At 39.4% G+C, this 21,343-nt stretch overlaps 1 protein-coding gene across 1 annotated transcript in view; it reads right to left on the reverse strand.

Moving 5' to 3' along the window:
- The window catches only part of cog5 (component of oligomeric golgi complex 5), a 101,181-nt gene that overhangs the window by 23,588 nt on the left and 56,250 nt on the right, over positions 1–21,343 (reverse strand). Inside the window, exons 8-12 of the mRNA XM_080207334.1 lie at positions 12,590–12,755; positions 12,272–12,381; positions 8,907–8,984; positions 7,068–7,149; positions 666–870 (exon numbers count right to left, since the gene is read on the reverse strand). Coding sequence (XP_080063460.1) covers positions 666–870; positions 7,068–7,149; positions 8,907–8,984; positions 12,272–12,381; positions 12,590–12,755 — 641 coding nt within the window. The remainder of the gene's footprint in view (positions 1–665; positions 871–7,067; positions 7,150–8,906; positions 8,985–12,271; positions 12,382–12,589; positions 12,756–21,343) is intronic.

The following is a 21,343-nucleotide window of genomic DNA, read 5'->3' on the forward strand; positions in this document are numbered from 1 at the left end:
ATTAAGTATAAGAGCTGGAATTTTATGGTGAGGTTGTATAAGAAATTGGTGAGGCCAAATTTAGAGTATTGTCTGCAGTTTTGGTCACCTAATTACAGGAAGGATATTAATAAGATTGAAAAAGTGCAGAGAAGCTTTACAAGGATGTTGCCAGGACTTGAGAAACTGAGTTACAGAGAAATAGGTTAGGACTTTATTCCTTGGAGCGTAGAAGAATGAGGGGAGATTTGATAGAAGTGTATAAAATTATGACGGGTATAGAGTGAATGCAAGTAGGCTTTTTCCACTGAGGCTAGGGGAGAAAAAAACTAGAGGACATGGGTTAAGGGTGAAAAGTTTAAAGGGCATATTAGGGGGGGCTTCTTCACACAGAGATTGGTGGGAGTGTGGAATGAGCTGCCAGATGAAGTGATGAAAGCAGGCTCACTTTTAACATTTAAGAAAAACTTGGACAAGTACATGGATGAAAGAGGTGTGGAGGGGTATGGTCCAGGTGCAGGTTAGTGGGACTAGACAGAAAAATGGCTCGGCACTGCCAAGGAGGACCAAGAGGCCTGTTTCTGTGCTGTAATGTTCTATGGTTAATATAAACGGTGATCACGTAGGAGGCCAGAATTGAAGCAGCATCATATGTCATACAGATTTGATAAAAAATAAAATCTTACTCATAATCTTGTTTCTTCAATATAAATAGATCATGAGGGTCTTCCTCTCCTTGTGGTAGTTCTGGTGGCGTGTCTGAATTTCCACTTGTAGTTAAATTGCTCTGTATACTTTGGCTGTACTGTTGCAAACGTTTCCAAAGATCATTATATAATCGCAACAACTTTGGATATTCTCCTTCAAACGCTTGCTTTAGAAATGTGGATGCTGAAAGAGAGAATTTTAAAACAACTCAATACTAGCACCTTTATTTAACCTCCCAAGGTATAGTCTACCCCATCTTACTGTCATTTCCTTCCTGTTGCTAATAACTTTCATTCTGAGATCGTCTTTCAAGTTGAGAGATGGGCCACGGTCAGCACAGCACTTTTTCTGAAGCTGAACAAGAGTCAAGTTTTGGATTTTAAAGTTTTTTCATGAACTAATTAACGCAATTGTCTGGGGAATCCAAACAATTTTCTCCCATTAGCAAACAATTTCCTCTAATAGTAATTCAAATACTTGAGTTTCTAAATCATAATGTTATCAAGCTGACAATAATCAGAGATCCCATTCTGTCTGCTCCTTGGTGTTTTTATGCTTTCTGCTTGCTTTGTGGAAGCTCAGTCAAATCCATGCATCTTTATATGCTTAGTCTGCATGCTCCAAGTTTTTAAGCCAACTACTGTTTATAACATTTCATTAATTCCTATGGTGGACAGAACAAAGTTGTTGAAAAAAATCTGTTTACTCCACTTGTCCGCAAAGGAAGTGCAGTTTAATGTTTGAAATTGCTGTTTTGATGAGTGTCACCATAATAAGCAGCATTTAAAATGACTGTTGATGGTTTGCAATCACAGTACTCAACATGTGCTTTAGATGCAAAGTCTTGTTTGAGAAAACTCGAGCTGAACATAAGAACATAAGAAATAGGAGCAGGAGTAGGCCATCTAGCCCTTCGAGCCTGCCCCGCCATTCAATAAGATCATGGCTGATCTGTTGTGGCTCAGTTCCACTTTCCCGCCCTCTCCCCATAACCGTGGTATCGGTCAACATTGTGTACTTAGAACTGTCTTTTTAAAGTCCCTCACCACATTATTCTTGAAAATGAAACTTTGACTTTAAATACGTTCATGTTTAATTTTTCATTTTTAGTGTCCTTGCTTAATTTTATAAAATGAAAAGTAAGGTTTAAAGTTTATTTATTAGTCACAAGTAGGCTTACATTGACACTGCAATGAAGTTACTGTGAAAATCCCCTCATCGCCACACTCTGGCGCCTGTTCAGGTGCACTGAGACAGAATTTAGCATGGCCGATGCACCTAACCACATCTTTCAGATTGTGGGAGGAAATCAGAGCAGACAAAGGAAACACACGCAGACATGGGGAGAATGTGCAGACTCTGCACAGACAGTGACCCAGGCCGGAAAGAACCCAGGTCCCTGGCATCGTAAGGTAGCAGTGCTAACCACTGTGCCACCATGCCACCCTGCAATGAACTGCAAGTACCTAATTTAATTAAAGTACAATATTAAACAATAGTAAAAGATGGTGATTGAATGGAGGACTACATTTGATTGGACATATTCCAAGTACAAAGAGCTTGTTTGCCACTTAAGAATTTACATTATGTTATGCACAATTTCAACTTGATCTACATAAAAACAGAAAATATAAATGGAGGAAAAATATTTGGTCCATAAGGATGTTTTCACTCCAGAGACCAATCTAAATATTTGGACTTTTCCACTAATTTTAATTTCTTGAAATAGGTGAATAACCAGAAAAAACACAAGTACATGAAATATTGTGAAATTTCTATCCCATTTCAAAATCAGAGTATCATTACAACCAACTTTATTCAATCCTCTCAGTTGGATCTTGGTAAGTGGCATTTTATTTATTTATTGTATAGTGTAGATGCCAGTAAAGTCAGAGAATAAAAGAACAAAACAATCAAAAAATAAGACTGGAACATCTCCTATTTCAATATGTGTTCTTGAACTTCCAACCTCATTCTTTACCAGATCTTTCTAAAAAAAACATTAATTAAGATCGGATCAATTGTTTTTGATGACCGCCAGTTCACATATCTACTATTTTTTGTGATCATGTATGTACAGGCTGAAGTGGCTGGCTTTTGGAGGAAAGGCAGGGAGGAAAACACGGGGGGAAAATAGCATCTTGAGGTGCACCGACACATCCAGAGCACCCCCTAACTGATCACCTCTCGCACCCTTTCACTCTGGCCTGCCTGTTGCTGCCCAACATTTCATGGCAGTGGAGGCAGTGTGAGGTCTTTAATTGCCACTCAATGGGCAGTTAATTGGGTTTGAATAGACCTAAGGGCAGGCAACTTAGTGAGCATCTTACCCAATTCCCATTATATGGGAAACAGGTCAGGGATGGAATGGAAGGTGGTGGGCTGGGCAGTGGACATATTTTACATGCCTCCCTCCTCCCTCGCCTCCACATCCTGCTGAAAATGAGTTTGTCGCAGTTGCACAAACTGCAACAACACAGCCGCCCTGCCTCTCCAGGCTGTCTGATCTCTCACTGCTCTAAAGGCCTGAGACTTACGCAAGTCCAGATGCCATCAATGACCTCCACAGGCCTCCTTGCAGTGCCAGCATTTCTACTTTCCTCTGGTGCTGCTGGGGCTGGAATTTCTGCTGACCAATCAGATTGGCCAGGGTCCTGGGAGGTGGGACCTCCTCTCTATTGCGGGACAGAAGGCCAACCCTTAAACTGATTAGTGTGTTATCACTGTGGGGAAGGCTTTTTTAAAAAGTCGGTCTGTTTTTCTTCCAGGTTGGCGAACAATCTGCTCCCAACCGACACCCATGGGAAATCCACCTCATGTTTGATTATGTAAGAAAAGTTACTTATTGGATGTGAACAACTTTAAGACATTACAGACAACTGTGTTAAAGTGCTATGTGAATGCATGCATATTCATTTCTTTCATTAAAATTCATCGTGATTTAGTTTGGCCGGATTTCTTAATGTCATTTCTAGGGTGAGCAATTCAACTACTGCTGTGAACTACATGAGTAATGAAGCATTTGAGGTTATAAAAAGTGTCATATAAATAAATGCAAATTATTTCTTTTTTTTTTACAAATGACTTTCTTCTAATCCTTTGCATAGCTTGCTGCCCCAAGCAAATATCTTTCTCTACATCACTCATAATGGGCCCAAACTTCTGCGGAGTGGTAATTTGAGTCAACTGCCATTTCTCTGCTAGTTAGTTATGACCTTTCAACTTGGGTTGGGCATAAACTGTGTTTGGCAGTGTGCTACTGAAGCCTTCAGTTGAGGGTTGGACAGTCAGACGCAAGGAAGGCACACCGCCCCTTTTTTGCTGCACTAGCTGCTGAGAAACAAGAAAGTTCAAAGATCCAGCCACTTTCAGAAGCCATGGAGAAGTTAAGGTTGTTTGGTGAGTGGAATTGGATGGTTCAGCTGGGGTGTGGGGCAGGGTTGAGTGGTCAGTGAGGGTCAGTTGGTCAGTGGGAGCAGGGGAGGGAGGTGGCAGTCAGCATTACAGTTATCCAGGAATTAGAAGTGGTTTTAATTCTTTTTTCCTGGGTTATTATTGCTGTTAAAAAAAAGTCAAAATCATCAAAAGTTTATGATTTAAATGGTATTTTCAGATGGCTCTGATTGCTCAACGGATGTTTGGTCTTTCCAGGCAATTGTCGGGCAATCTCTACTGGGGGAATGTGCAGGGAGTAAGTGTGGGGGACAGTGCGTCCCCTGGCGCATCTTTGGGTGTCCCTCAGTAGCTCGGAACTCCCAGTAGCTCAGAAGTTATGAGACAAAATAAATAAATAGCAAGGACAAAATATGGACCTCTTCAGAAGTCTTAATGGTTATTTCCCTGAAGTAGAGCCTTCTTCATTTTTCCCCCAACTCTGAATATATTAAAGCAAACTCAATAGTTCTATTGACCTATGAATATGAAAGAAAGTGGCCATGGTGATCTGTAAACCTCTGAAAATTCCTTTCGTTTGCATCACTTAAAATGGAATGGAATGGCGGCACAGTGGTTGTCACTGCTGCCTCACAGCACCAGAGACCTGGGTTTGGTTCTGGCCTTGGATGATTATCTGTGTGGGGTTTGCATGTTTTCCCTGTATCTGCATGGGTTTCCTCCAGGTGCTCTGGTTTCCCCCCACGGTCCAAAGATGTGCAGGTTAGGTGGACTGACCACGCTAAATTGCCCTATAGTATCCCAAAATGTGTAGATTAAGTGGATTAGCCATGGTATATGCACAGGGTTACCGGGGTAGGATCGGGAGGTGGGCCCGGGCAAGAGGGTCTTTTGGAAAGTCAGTGCAGACCCAATGGCTTACTTTTGCATTGTAGAGATTCTATGGTTCTGTAGTATGGATTTTATGGGTTGATATCATTAGAGTGACACAGGTTGTAATTTGTGCAATTTTGGCTATTCTTGAGGTGTGAATCTTTGCATTCAAATCATTACCTTCCACTTGTTCAGTAAACCTCTACTGCTTCCAACATGAGCATCTTTTTTCTTTCAATTAACTTTACTGACCAAAAAAGATACCATAAATTTACTTTTCTGCCAGTCTCAATTAAAACATTTTGTCGAACTAAATTATGTTATAATGTACACTGTACAAAAAGGGAAAGTAATCTTTCTCTGATGCATTGTAGTATAAAAAGCCAGGCAATCTGAAGGCTGTAATGAAGCCTTACAATTGTATACCTATTTAAATATTTTATTCCACATTATATTTGACTCTTACAATTATTGTTTGAGGAATTTGTCATTGGATTGTCATTTCCAAGAGCAAGCCATTTTCCCAGTCAATTCCGAGGCTATCCTGGAGCCAGAAGTGCAAGGTTTTGAGAACATTCATCACAAGATTCACAAAAATCCTGCATGCTGGTGTCAACATGAATCGAAGTTAAAAACGCAGCTGATAAGCACACAACACTACAAAGGACACAAACTGTCAGAGGGATCGGAATGTGAATGAGTGATGCATTTTATTATGGCCAGGTGCAAAGTAATACATGATGAAAACATGAAGCAGTCAGTAAGAGGACAGAATGAACGTATCTTTCATGACAAAAATGGAAACGTAAAAAATTTGGGTCTGAGTCACCATTGACTAGAAATAGTTAATGTGAAGCAATTTTTAATCAGCATAATCAAATGCTGAAAGGGTTTTAAAGCTTATTTGACCTTAAACTGAGTGAGTCACTAATCGATGAGACAAACTTTTGAATACACATGACCATAATTAATTCTGTGCAATGAACTAAAGTTGATTTGGAACTTTGTGCTCTAACTTACGATGAGGTTCACAGAGCTGAGTATACTTACATTATATAAGAAGTGAGTTCTTTTGTATTTAAACATCAAGGGGAATAACAAGTATATATAAAAGTAGCCATCAATATGGACTTAGAATGCAGAACCAAAGGATCCAGTACAAGGTTACCAAGCTAGACTAAATATTAGAATTTCTCTATCCCATAAAATGCTGTACATGGAACAAATGCCTAGTAAAAGAAGATAATGCTGTGTGGATTAACTACTCTTAAAAATAGTTTTCTGAGTAGGAGTGGGATCAAGAGACCCAAAAGAATACATAGGAATAGTTATCAACACAGGTAAAAATATCCCATATCAGTTAAATTACAGTTCAACAAATCAATAGTGGAGGTTGAAAGAAAGACAGATAATTGGTGTTCTTCAATTAAATCTGTCATTGTGAAGACATGCAGAATCTTTCCTACAGAAAATTGAGTTAAGTTCAAAATGAGGCCAACTGCAAATATGTTTTGCAGGACATTGCTTGACAGAACTATTGGTCTTTTCCTTGTTTTATGCTTTGTACTGCATTCATGAAGATAAATTCTTTAAATTCTGTGTTTCAAAATGGTGAAGAAAATCAGTATCCGTTAATGGACATGAGATACCCTCATGTTTAACACCAATATTAAAAGGAATTTTTCTTGTCTGAAATTGAAAAATACTAAATTTGTATAACAATATTAAAACATTGATTAAAGGATTCAGTTTATTTCATTCCTTATAATTCCCAAACGAACAGTGGCACAGTGGTTGGCGCTACTGCCTTGCAGTGCCAGGGACCCAGCTGCAATTCCAGCCTCAGGTCACTATCTGTGTGGAGTTTGCACATTCTCCCCACATCTGCGTGGGTTTCCTCCCACAATCCAAAGATGTGCGGATTAGGTTGATTGGCCATGCTAAATTGACGCAAGTGTCAGGGGGATTAGCAGGGTAATGTAGGGATATGTAGGGTTACGGGAATAGGACCTAGGTGGATTGTGGTTAGTGCAGACTTGATGGGCCGAATGGGCCTCCTTCTGCACCGTAGGGATTCTATGATCTATAATATATGAATTAATATAGATACTTACAATTTGTAGCTTGTTGGAATTTCACAGACAAGATTTCTGTAACAGAGTTCCAAAAAGCATATAAAATGTCTGCTTGACTGTCCTAAGAGGAAAAATATAAATATTAGCTTTTATGTGCATTACCTGTGACTTCTTAATAAAAATAAATTGAATATTCACTGAATATTACAATCCCAAATATCTACTGCCTTGAAAAATAGCTCTCTCAAATTTGTCATGTTTTGGCATTTTCCTTCATCTCTCATTTTTCCTATCCATGTTGGTCCAGATATCGGGATAAGTGATATTATCAGCACTCACCATTATTCAAGTGTAAATTGGACAGAAATCTACAGTGCTTACACATACATAATTAAACAGAAAAAACAAGAAGTTTCTATTCAACATGCTCTACTCCCCCACATTTCACTACACCATTAACCATTATCTCAGCAAGAGATTCGGCAATCGAACACATGGAAACTACGAAGTTGCTGTAGTTATGTGTTGCATGCCCAATAAGCACATCACAATTTGGGCTTATCCATTCAAGTGTAAAATAACTTTTAATGAAGTGGTCAAGTCTAAATTAGAACCAAACATATCGGGCGTGGCACTGAAAATTTTACAAATGCACTATGTCAACCCTTCAGATTGTAAGAATTGTGCTGAAGATTTTTTAAAATTAAAATATTTCTCTTTGCCTTTTATCTCACTCAATTCCATTTTTCATTTTTTTTCTAGTTTGCTTGCTGTATAGGATTTAAATTGGATTAAATGTTCCAATTTACAAATATAGGGCACAGAGCCTGATAAATATTTTTCAACTCAATTAATTGAAGAGGCTTGCTGTTGCTTGCCCTGTTCACTATAATAGATGAATTCATTGAGTTATTTTTGAGAGAGTTGGCATTATAGGAGTGTTTGGCATTCCAAGGGTTATTATAATTCCATGCTTTTCTCTAGTAACATTTCAGCAAAAATGCACTGTATTGGTTTGCTGACTTATTCGTTTTGTCATTTTTTTGTCAAAGATGATGCTGACTGAAGCCTACATAGAAGGGGATACCACCCTTAAAATCAAAAGCATTTACATTGTCTGTGACATATTTACTTTGTCAGCAATATCAGAGATGTTCAAATTAATCATCTATTATTTGAGTCAGAGGCATAAGCAGGCTGCTCTACTTTTAAAAAAAAATCTTAGCTATACCATAATTATATCAACATAATTACCATGATTTTTTTCTATTTTCTAAAGATAATCTTTCAAGGAAGTAAAATCTGGCATTGCTATTTTTAATCTTAAATAAAACTGTTAATTTAGCTTGTAGTACCTGAGTAGTAGTATTGATATTGTTAGGATCATATGCTGTCAAATAATTTCAAAACCAAGTATCCCTACGTCATTCCCAATACGTAAACTTTGGTGATAACCTTGTGGAAAAAGTCCTGACCATCGAGACATTCTGCTTGCTGATTCAGAGCAAAAGAATTGTGAACTGCTACAGCCTATTCCATACAATTTAGACCAAGGTGACTGGAGTTATCTGGCTTCTAGGCATTTGGATGCTGAAAGTATGAGGGTAATCTGACAAAATAATTTCACTTTTTCTTAATCTCATGTTTCTAAGAATCTAGTATAATCAAGGTTTACAAAACGCATGTAACTGTTGAAAAACCAATGATGCAAGAAAATAAATCCATAACTGCTTCTAATGTTGCCTAATTTGTGAACATGATATACTCTGCTAGTTTGAGACATCTCAAGTCTGCACTGTACAAAATGATCTCTTTCCTATCTTTGGTTCATCCTCCCTATAGCAGATCTTAATCCCAGTATTTCAAAACTAAAATTACCTTCGTTATTTCATCAATAAAGCAGACATGTGTCACGGGGTCTCTTTTCTTTGTTAAGACCTTTTGCAAATGCTGTACCTAAGGAAAATAAATCAATTTAACATTAAAAATTAAAGTATAACAATATTAGATGACCAACTCTTCATTTTTAAAAATAGGTGCAACATCACTGAACAGGAGCTGCAATCACCATACAAAGAATAAATTACACTTCCTGAAAAACCCCGTGATATAAATTGTTAGGTAGTCCATGGTATATTCTGGAAGATATCATAAATATTTTCTTGAAAGAGGTTATATTGAATCATTGGGTGGAATTTTACCAATATGCCCACCCGAGGTTCTTATGATCCCTCCCGAGACCAACGGAGAATGCCATTCTCCGAGCCTCGCCCGCCCCCGGAATCAGGGCAGGTGTACCAGTAAAATTCCAGCCTATGAATTACATCAAAGGGAGTGAAAATGTAAACAAAAAGCACCATCAAACCACAACACTTCAGAAAACAAAATGAACAAAGTCCAGAAGGGCATATGACATGTGGTGGTTGAACTACTTTCAAACATTGAAAGACAATACTAAGTTAGATAACTTAACTTGTTTCCTTTTTGATTCAAACTACACAAATAAAAGGTGCTTTGTGAGTAAAAGGTGCTTTGTGAGATTCTGAGAATCCACACCTGCAAGCTAACTCAGAATCCAAATGCCGATTGTCCTGGGGTGGCTAATCATGATAATGTACTAGTAATATCGATGACAGTAGTAGGGAAAATCTTAGAATCTATTGTAAATTGTGCGATATTTGGGTAGTTGAAAATGATAATATAATTGGACAGAATCAACATGCACTAATGAAAGGGAAATCATGTTTGACAAACCTGTTAGGTTTTTTGAGAATGTTACTTGTAGCATAGCTAGGGGACGACCTGTGGATGTGGTGTATTTGAATTTTCAGAAGGCTTTTGATAAGGTCCTCACAGGAGGTTAATAAGCAAGATTAGAACACATGGGATTGGGGTAATATTCTGGTATGGATTGAGAATTGGTTAGCAACAGAGAATAGGAACAAACAGGTCATTTTCAGGGTAGCAGCCTGTTACCAGTGAGATACCTCAACAATCAATTTAAATGAATGATCTGGATGTGGGGACCAAATATATTTCCAAATTTGCTGATGGCATAAAACTAGGTGGGAATGCAAGTTGTGAGGAAAATGCAAGGAGGCTCAAAGGGATTTGAACAGGCTAAATGTGTGGGCAAGAACATGGCAGATGGAATATAATGTGAATAGGTATGAAGTTACCCATTTTGGTTAAAAAAAATAGAAAGGCAGGGTATTTCTTAAACTGAGAGAGATTAGCAAGTGCTTACGTCCAAAAGGACCTGTGTTCTTTTTCACGAATTACTAAAAGCTAGCATACAGTTGCAGCAAACCATTAGGACGGCAAATGGTATTGGCCTTTGTCACAAACAGCGTAGATGTTAACTGCGAATATATCGCAAATTAAAACACCAGTTCCTGGTGGTGTATAGTTTTGTTTTTGGAACGGTGTGAAGAGTCTCATGAAACCCCTAGTGAGAATAACCAGCCCAGTCACTGTATAACATTACTAAAGCCCATTTAATAAACTAAAGACAAATACAAATAAATAGGATTAAGATACCAAGACAATTAAATGTATGAATTACTAACCATACATAGTTTATATAGAAATAACCTGTTTCAAATATATATCTGTGATTCCTAAATTCCTTCAGACTTTCATATTCCCAAACAACATCTAAATTAAATCAATCTACACATCAAATCCATCCTATAGTTACCATACAATACAAGGTGGCTGATCAAATCTGGCCAACATATTTTCCTGGTCCAGTGAAGATATTTAAACTGCCTTTGCAAAGGCTTCTGCAGCACTTTGGCACTAAAACTTCTTAAAAAATTTTCTCGGCTGTGTGATATTTAACTGGCCTGTTGGCTCTTAGATGTTACAATGTCTCTCAGGCTCTTAGCTACCAGTTGTCAAACTGGCCTACCTGCTTTTGCAAGTGCTGGTTCTTCTGCAATTTTTCCTTTTGTGTATCTGGGCTGTCCGCATCTCTCATCTTCTGTGACTCTCGGGGGAATTAGCATCTGTATACCTCCAATGAGCTTTCAGTCATCTAGGTAAGCTGTTTTCTGATGACAGAACTATTTACACCTGGTTCTATCTGAATGCCTGGCAATGTCATTACTGGGAAAGGTCTCATCTCATCATCCCCTTCGCATGCTACTGACTGCTGTCGCTAGGCAGGTTTTTAACCTGTTGCTAGAGAGATCATATCCTATCATTCCTTGTTAAATTGTTGTTCCTGTCATTACTAGGCACATCCATGACACCATCATTGCAAGGGGATTTCAGTACAGCAGTAAAGATGCCTTGCTGCAATTGTGTAGAGCCTTGGTAAGACGGTACCTGGAGTACTGTGTAAAGTTTTAGTCTCCTTATCTAAGCAAAGATATACTCGTCATAGAGGGAGTTCAACAGGAGTTCACCAGACTAACCCCTGGGATGTTGTGGTTATCTTAAAGGAGAGGATTTGGGGCTTGTATCTCTGGATTTTAGAAGAATCAGAGGTGACTTCATCGACACTTACAAAATTCTACAGCCAATAATAGAGTAGATGGGGATAGGATGTTCCCCCTGGCTGGTGAATCTAGAATCAGGGGACACAGCATCAGAATAAGAGACAGACCACTTAAGACTACAATGAGGAGTGTTTTATTCACTGAAGATGGTGAATCTTTGGAACTCTCTCTCCCAGAAGGCAGGGGAAGATCAATCATGTTCAAGATAAAAAAATCAATAGATTTCTGGATACTTATGACATCAAGGGGTATGGGGATAGTGGGAAAAATGGTGCAAGTTAATGATCAGCCATGATCTCTTTGAATGGCAGAGCAGGTTTGACGGGCTTCCTCCTGCTCTTCTATTCCCAAGAACATAAAAGGAACCTTTCACATACTGGTCTTAATTAATTAGAGTTCAAATAAAATTATAGTTTTTTTTGGTGGGTCCTGCCCAATCAGGAGCTAACAATAACCAATATAACCATCCTTGTTTAGAAGTGGGATTATCAAATCTTCTTCCCAAAAAGTTTCAAGATTGACGAAAACATTTCAGTTTTTCTGCCAGTCACAGGAGAAAACTGTGTAGGTATACACCCTCCTCACAAGTTTCTTGATAAACCATCTGATGCAATTTGAGCCAAAGAAGGTGCCTATTCCTATTCATGTGGAAATTCAACAAATGAGGAGGAATTAATTATTAATTGATGCTGCACAATTTCAATTACATTTAACAATTAAAAGTCATCAGAATCTTACTTGTCCACATGCAGCACAAATTTGATCCATCAGTTTCTCCATATTTGTCCAAAGAGCAGCACGGAATGCTGGTGTGTTGCCTGGGGTGGGCATTGTGGCTCTTCCAGGTCCTGTAAATTTTGAAAAGCCAGAATAATTATGCAGAAGTACAATGGCTGAGGAGACAAGAAAATTAACGTGATTTAGAATTTAAAACACTGCCTCTCATTTAAATTATGTTAACATTCAAATAGTGTATTTGTTATTATCAAACATTATGATCTTGTTGATTGCATTCCTATTACCATGATAAAAGTTTAGTATAAAAGTCAAACTTGCCTCTTGTGGTGGCTTGAATAGGTTGAGTTAGCAGTTTTACGTCCAAGGCACTGCTGATATTATCTTCAAGAGATACCTGATACCCATCAACTACATTTTTAATCGTCTCTTTTAAGGTTCCAAGGTTGTAGAAAACTTGAAGTGCTGTTCCAACCTGTGTAGGATTCTTATTTTAACAAAGAGATAAAAACATATATTGTTATTCATAATTAAGATTAAGTTGCGAGATCTGTTCCTATTTACCACATTAAACAAAAGAAAGACTATTAATTTAGATTGACATTCTAACAATAAATTCTGACTCCTGAAATATTCTAGCACCACTGGTTTAAAGATTGATCATGATCTAGAAATATTCTCCTTATCCTTCATAACGATCTGCCTATGACATTAGTCTACACTACTCACATCATACCCCAACCCCAAACATGGTCAGATAATAAACAGGAAAGAGGGAATACCCAAGAAGCTTTGGATCAGATATTGATCTTCAGTCAAAGAGTAAGGAGCAACCAACAGAAGATAATCCAGTCTATTTCCATATTCATTCAACCACCAAACAAAAAATTATCATCATGTTACAAGACTCTAAGTAGGTTTCTCAGATCCTAAACTTCTAGGCAAGCTTAGATATTGAGATAGTTGAGTTAAATTAGCAATTATCATACTGAATGGAGGAGCTAAACTGCATTTGAAACATTTTTTCGAAGGCTCTCCATCACCCTATAGGTACAAGGGAGCAGATAGTCCACTCTTGCTTCTATTTCTCATGTTTTTATGACATTCACAATCTTAAAGCATGCATGCTTTACAGCTGAGACATCAGGGCAGCAATAATTCATTTGAAATAGGAACAGCTAGATGAAAACTAAGTCAAGGTTGATCCAGTTTGCCATCTTTTAGCACAGCGGTTAGCACTGCTGCTTCACAACACTAGGTACCCAGGTTCGATTCCCCACTTGGGTCACTGTTTGTGTGGAGTTTGCATGTTCTCCCCGTGTCTGCGTTGGTTTCCTCCAGGTGCTCCAATTTCCTCCTACATTCTAAAAGACTTGAGGTGCATTGACCTGAACAGGTGCCAGATTGTGGCGACTAGGGGAATTTCACAATAACTTCATTGCAGCATTAATGTAAGCCTTACTTGTGATTTATAAATTAACTTTTAACTTTACGAACTTGATACCCAATGATACAAAACTGGATTTGTTGACTAATTAATTTATACCAATTTGTCTATCATGATGTCAGATAAGAGGCAAAGAAAACACCAGGTGGTGGAAAGCTTTGGGGACTAAAAGTCCAAAATCACTCCTTCCTTCCAATCAAGCTAGACATAGTAAGAAGTCTCACAACACCAGGTTAAAGTCCAACAGGTTTATTTGGTAGCATGAGCTTTCAGAGTACTGTCCCTTCATCAGGTGAGTGGAGGACTGGGTTCACAAACAGAGCATATATAGACACAGACTCAATTTACAATGGTTGGAATGTGAGTCTTAACAGGTGCAGACAATGCAAGTGGAAAGAGGGATAAGTGCAGGTTAAAGCGGTATGAATTGTCTCAAGCCAGGACAGTTAGTGAGATTTTGCAAGCCCAGGTAAGTCATGGGGGTTACAGATAGTGTGATACGAATCCAAGATCCGGTTGAGGCCATCCTCATGTGTGTGGAACTTGACCATCAGTTTCTGCTTGGCAATTCTGCATTGTCTTGTGTCTTGAAGGCCACCTTGGAAAATGTTTATCCAAAAATAAAAGACTGAATGCCCTTGACTGCTGAAGTGTTCCCCAACAGGAAGTGAACACTCCTGCCTGGTGATTGTTAAGCGGTGTCCATTCATCCATTGTCATAGCATCTGCAGGGTCCCGCCAATGTACCATGCCTCAGGACATCCTTTCCTGCAGCATATGAGGTAGATTACGTTGGCCGAGTTTCAAGAGTATGTACCATGGCATGAACTAGGAACATTCCTCATCACAATGGATGTCTCAGCACTCTACACCATGACGATGGTATTGCTGCAGCTTCCTCAGTACTCAACGCTGACAACTGCAAATTTGAAGACGCAATTCTACAACTCATCTGCTTCATCCTAGACCACAATAACTTCAACAACCAATTCTTCATCCAGACACATGGAGCAGCCAGGGAGACCAAATTCACACTTCAGAATGCCAACATCTTCATGCACAGGTTTGAACAAGGCCTCTTCACCACACGGGACCTTCAAACGATGCTATACACTAGATACATCGATGACATTTTCTTCCTTTGGATTCAATGGCAAACAATCACTAAAACAACTATATGATGACATCAACAAGTTCCATCCCTGGTCAGATCTGCCATGGGCTACTCTCCAGAATTGGTTGCATCCTTGGATACACACATCTCCACCAAGGATGGTCACTTCAGCACTTCACTGTGCTGCAAGCTCACAGATAACCTCAATGCTCCACTTCTCCAGCTTCCACCCTAAACACGTTAAAGAAGCCATCCCCTACAAACAAGCCCTCTGTACACACAGGATCTGCTCAGATGAGGAGGATTGCAACAGGCACCTACAAATGCTGAAAGACGCCCTCATAAGAGCAGGATGTGGCGCTCAACTCTTTGATCAACAGTTCCAACGTGCGACAGCGAAAAACCGCAGCAACCTCCTCAGAAGACAAACACAGGACATGGCGGACAGAGAACTTACTGATGTCCAGTGCTTCCCCAGAGCGGAGAAGCTACAACATATTCTCCAGAGCCTTCAACATGTATATCTTCATCGATGACATCTTGCCAAGGCCATTCCCACACCCCCATTACTTGCCTTCAAACAACTGCGCAGCTTCAAACAGACCATTGTCCACAGCAAACTACCAGCCTTCAGGAGAATATTGACCACACATACCACACATCCCTGCCACAGCAACATCTGCAAGAAGTGCTGGATCATCAACATGGATGCCATAATCTCACATGAGAACACCATCCACCAGGTACATGGTACGTACTTTTGCAACTTGGCCAACATTGTCTACCTGATTAGCTGCGGGAAAGGATGTCCCATGGCATGGTACATTGGCGAAAGCTTGCAGACGCTACGACAATGGATGAATTGACACTGCTCGACAATCAGAAGGCAGGAGTGTTCCCTCCTTGTCAGGGAACACTTCAGCAGTCAAAGGCATTCAGCCTCTGATCTTTAGGTAAGCATTCTCCAAGGTGGCCTTCAAGACACACGACAGTGCAGAATCGCTGAGCAGAAACTGGTAGCCAAGTTGCACATACAAGGACGGCCTCAATCGGGATCATGGGTTCATGTCACACTATCTGTAACCCCCCATGACTTGCCTGGGCTTGCAAAATCTCACTAATTGTCCTGGCTTGAGACAATTCGCACCTCTTTAACCTGTACTTAACCCTCTCTCCACTCACATTGTCTGCACCTGTAAAGACTTGATTACCTGTTAAGACTCGCATTCCAACCATTATCTTGTAAATTGAGTCTGTGTCTAAATATGCCCTGTTTGCAAACCCAATCCTCCACTTAGCTGATGAAGGGGCAGTGCTCCAAAAGTTCATGCTACCTAAAAAACCTGTTGGACTTTAACTTGGTGTTAATAGAAACATAGAAAAGTACAGTATTGTACAGGCCCTTCAGCCCTCGACGTTGTGCCAAGCTATGTCCAAACCCAAGATCAAGCTATCCACTCCCTTCAGCAGACAAGTGTTGTGAGACTTCTTGCTGTGCCTACCCCACTCCAACGCCGACATCTCCACACCAAAGCTAGACTTAACCATATCATGTCGCAAATCAGTCTTAGACTGTTCTCCAAAAATATCTCAAAGAAATCTAACCAATCTGCATTTGATTTAATCTATAAGGGACTTCAACTACCTCAAAAATGAACGTGGCAGTGATTGTTTTCAGGGCAGAGAAAGGGAGGAATTTCTAAAGTGCATGAAAATACTTTCTGGAGAAGAGCTATTTTTAGCAAATTAAGGAGGCCTGGTTCTGGATAAACTGGAGCCAAAGACTGGCAGACAGAACTGTAATGATGAAGCCTTAAAAAAAAGAGATGGTTCAGATGCAGTTTAGCTACATTCCCACAAGGGAAAACAATCAAAGCAATATGGATGATGAAGGATTTAGACAGTAGAATGAAGCAGCAAAGGGGAGTATATGTCACACTTTAGCTTTAAATAATAGGAAAAGTAATTGTATTGTTGCCATGGTTAACACATTGTAAAAAAAATATTTAGATGTAGAAATGAATATCAAGAAGTTGGTGATGTAAACATGCATCCCAGAAAACGTCAAAAGCTAATTTACAACCAATTAGTTGCTTCTGACTGACTTTGTTACTGTTATGAAGACAAATTAATCAATTTTTACACAGCAAGTACTCACAAACAGCAATCTAACCAGTTAATCTTTTTAGGTATCGTTATTCTGGGATAATTGATGGTCAGGATACTGGGAAAACTGCCTTGCTGTTTGAATAGTGCTATGTTAAATTGTGTGTTGACTTCAGCAGACAAAATGGGGCCTCAGTTTTACATTTCTTAGAAATGCCAATTCCAGCAATCCAATATTCTCTCAGTTCTACATGAAACATCAAACAAATGTATATGTTCACGTCTTGGAGTAATGCCTAGCCCTACATTCTTCCAAATAAGGCTACCACTGACTTAAGCTATCAGAGAAAAAAGCTTTCAGATTCTTCAATAAAGTGGAAAAGGCTTTTGTTCAAACCTATTCCTGGATTTAAAAGCGTTTAAATGTATTCTCATCCAATTCTTGCTGTTTCAGTTATATTATTCATCCTACCACCAATAACAAAGTATAAAACACTGATCCTTTATTAACTCTCAGTCCAATCACTCTGACAAGTGATAGCAAAGAGTTCTGACAGTTAATTGTGAGGCTGTTCCAAATAATTCAAAATAATACCTATAGTATGTTAAATGGTCTTAAATAAACAAATTTTAAAACTTGTCACAAATTTGTTAATTGTTAACCTCAGTGACAATACAGAGCATCATAAAAGTCAGATATAACATTTATGTAAACAATATCGGAGCATTCTAAACCACTGTTAGCAATTTGCAGACAGGCAGCATCTGGCATTGGAAACAAATGAGATATAATGAGAGATGGAGACACACTGATCACTGAAATTACTCAACATCTGTTGTCTGCACGCTATACCAACATGGACTGTGATGATTTGAGGGTCAATATGATCTCGGCAGCCAAATTAGATACCAATTATATATATATATATATACTGCTACAAATACAGGTTGAGCTTGAAAGACTCACCGTCTTGTACTGCGCTCATCAGCAATTTGCTACTTCATTTCTACCCACCTTTCCATCATCAACAGAATATTTTTGCATGTTTACTTCTTTGCCATTTTGTTTTTCTAAAAGCAGTGAATCATGCTAGGATAAACTTTCACGGGTACCATCAACTTTTTGATATCAAACTCAAAATGATCATTCTTCATGTATCAGCCTAGATGCTATAAGCAGCTGGAAGACTTTTCAACTACCTTTCTTCACCAAAGGTAATTAATTCACCATACAGATAGGCAAGAATATCAACTTGGAACTAGCTACGGTAAATTATCCCTCTTCACCCTTTATAATTTGCCTGCATTCTTTGACTCAGTCAACAATGCTCTCGTCCACCAACATTTCACTGTCATCCAGTTCGGTACCACTGCTTGATTCCATTCTCATCTATCTAATCATAGCCAGAGTATTACTTGCAACAGCTCTTCTTCCTGCTCCTGTGCAGTTACCTCTGGTATGTTTGGTGCCTCCCATTTCTTATCTACGTAATACCCCGTGGTAACATAATCTAAAAACACAGCACAAGCACTAGAGGTCCATTTATTGACTACAGCTCAGCTTTCAACACCATTACTTCTATGAAACTCATCTCCCATCTCCGTGACCTGGGCCTCAGCTCCTCCCTCTGCAACTGGATCCTGAACTTCCTAATTCACAGACTACAATCAGTAAGGGTAGACAACAACACCTCCTCCATGATCATCCTCAATACCAGTGCCCCACAAGGCTATGTTCTCAGCCCCCTACTATACTCCCTACACACCTATGACTGTGGCCAAATTCCCATCCAAGTCGATTTTCCAGTTTGTTGACACCACTATAGTGGGTCGGATCGCAAACAATGATGAGACAGAGTACAGGAATGAGATAGAGAATCTGGTGAACTGGTGTGGCAACAATAATCTCTCCTCAATGTCAACAAAATGAAGGAGATTGTCATCGGCTTCAGGGAGCATTGAGGAGAACATGCCCCTGTCTACATCAACGGGGACGAAGCGGAAGGGTCAAGAGCTTCAAGTTTTTAGGTGTCCACATCACCAACAACCTGCTCTGGTCCCCCATGCCGACACTTTAGTTAAGGAAACCCACCAACACCTCTACTTTTCCAGAAGATTTGGCATGTCAAGATATGGCGCTCACCAACTTTTACAGATGCACCATAGAAAACATTCTTTCTGGCTGCATCACAGCTTGATATGGCTCCTGCTCTGTCCAAGACTACAAGAAACTACAAAAGGTTGTGAATATAGCCCAATCCATCACACAAACCAACCTCCCAACCACTGACTCTGTTTACACTTTCTGCTGCCTCAGCAAAGCAGCCAGCATAATTAAGGACCCCACGCACCCAGGACATTCTCTCTTTCACCTTCTTCCATCAGGAAAAAGATAAAAAGTCTGAGGTCTTGTACCAACCGACTCAAGAACAGCTTCTTCCCTGCTCCTGTCAGACTTTTGAATGGGCTTATCTTGCATTAGGTTGATCTTTCTCTACACTCTATCTATGACTCTAACACTGCATTCTGCACTCTCTTGTTTCCTTCTCTACGAACAGCATGCTCTGCCTGTATAGCGTTCAAGAAACAATACTTTTCACTGCATGCGAATACATGTGACAATAATAAATCAAATCAAAATCAAATAAAAGAAATAGTTTTCATATGTAGGCTGACAACAACAAGCTCTCCTCAACACCACTTCTCTCTCTATTCTCCCACTGTTGATAAAATATCAGACTGCTTGCTCAACATCCAGTTCTGCATGAACAGAAATATCTTCCAATTAAATATTGGAAAGTGTGATATCAGCCTTCTGTCCTCACTACAAACTCTACTATCCAGGTACTGACTCCAGCCCTCTCCAAGGCAAATGACCTACCTTGGCTCCAGGTCCAGCAACTCCTCTGTACCTAAATCTGACTTTTTGAGCATCCCCAATTTTAACTCCATTATTAGTGGATGTGTGTTTAGCTGTCAAGGTTCTACGTTCCCTCCCTAATCCTCTACACTTTTCCTCCTTTAAGGCATTCCTTAAGCCGATTTCTTTGATCAAGTATTAAGGCATCTGCTCTAATATTGCCTTATGTGGCCCGCTATTTCAAAATAACTTAAATATAATTTGTATTTAAAACAATCACTGTCACCAGAGAAAAGGCACTGGGGAAGCTGTTAGACTGTAAAGACTAACAAGTCCCCCGGACAAAGTGGGCCTGCATCCTTTGGTCTTAAAAGGTTTGGCTGCAGAGAAAGCAGAGACATTGGTTCCAAAGTTCTTTAGATTCTGGAAGCATTCAAAGGGTTGGGAAACAGAAAATGCAATACCTTTATTAGAAACAGGGAGACAGAAAGCAGGAAACTATGGGGTAGTTAAGGAAACTGTTAAAATCCATCATTTAGAATGTTATAGCAAGACATTTAGAAAACCATAATATGATCAGGCAAAATCAACATGGTTTTGTGAAAGGGATATTGTGCTTAACTAATTTATTAGAATTTCCTGAGAAAATAATAAGCAATGTGGATAAAGAGGAACCTGTAGATATGGTGTATTTGAATGTCCTAAAGGCATCTGATAAGATGCCACATCAAACATTGTTAAATGAAATAAGAGTTCAATGTAAAAGGTGTAACATATTAGAATAATAAGAGTTTTTTTTCAAACAGGAGTCAGACAGTTGGGATAAATTGGTCCTTTTTTTAGATTGGCAAGCTATCACTAGTGGAATCAGTGATCAGTGCTGGGGCCTCAATCATTTACAATCCCCATGGCCAGAATTTTCTGATTGTTCATGTCAGCAGGATCTTCCGGTTCTGCCGATGGTATAGGCCCATGTAGATTTCTTAGCAGTGTGGGGTGAAGTCAATGGAAAATCCCATTGACAGCAGTGGGACCAGAAGATCCCACCATCAGCCAACTGCACAGCACCTCCTGCCATGAGAAAGAAACTGCAGGAAAGCCTGAGAATCCCACCCCATATCACTGACTTGAGGGGACCAAATGTATGGTCGCTAAATTTTCTGATGACATCAAGATAGGTACGAAAGTAATTTCTTAAGGAAGTAAAGATTCAACAAAAGAATATAAATAGATTAAGTGAGTAGGCAAAAAATTGGCAGATGGAATACTATGTGGGAAAACGTGAACATTGGCAGGAAGAACATGCAGAGAGATTACACAACTTGGTGGTACAGAGGGATCTGGCTGCTCTGGCACATAATTCACAAATTAATATGCAGATACATCAGGGCAAATCGAATGATGGTAAAAAGGAATGTAAAGGGAAGTTTTACTGCAGCGGTACAGGGGCTTGGAGTACCATTTTGGAGTACTGTGAGCGGTTTTGGTCTTCTTATTTGAAGAATATAACTGTGTTAGCAGTTCAGAGAAGGTTCACTCCACTCATTC

The sequence above is a fragment of the Carcharhinus amblyrhynchos genome, chromosome 19 (genome assembly GCF_965287045.1).
Source record: "Carcharhinus amblyrhynchos chromosome 19, sCarAmb.v2.hapA, whole genome shotgun sequence".
Taxonomy (NCBI): domain Eukaryota; kingdom Metazoa; phylum Chordata; class Chondrichthyes; order Carcharhiniformes; family Carcharhinidae; genus Carcharhinus; species Carcharhinus amblyrhynchos.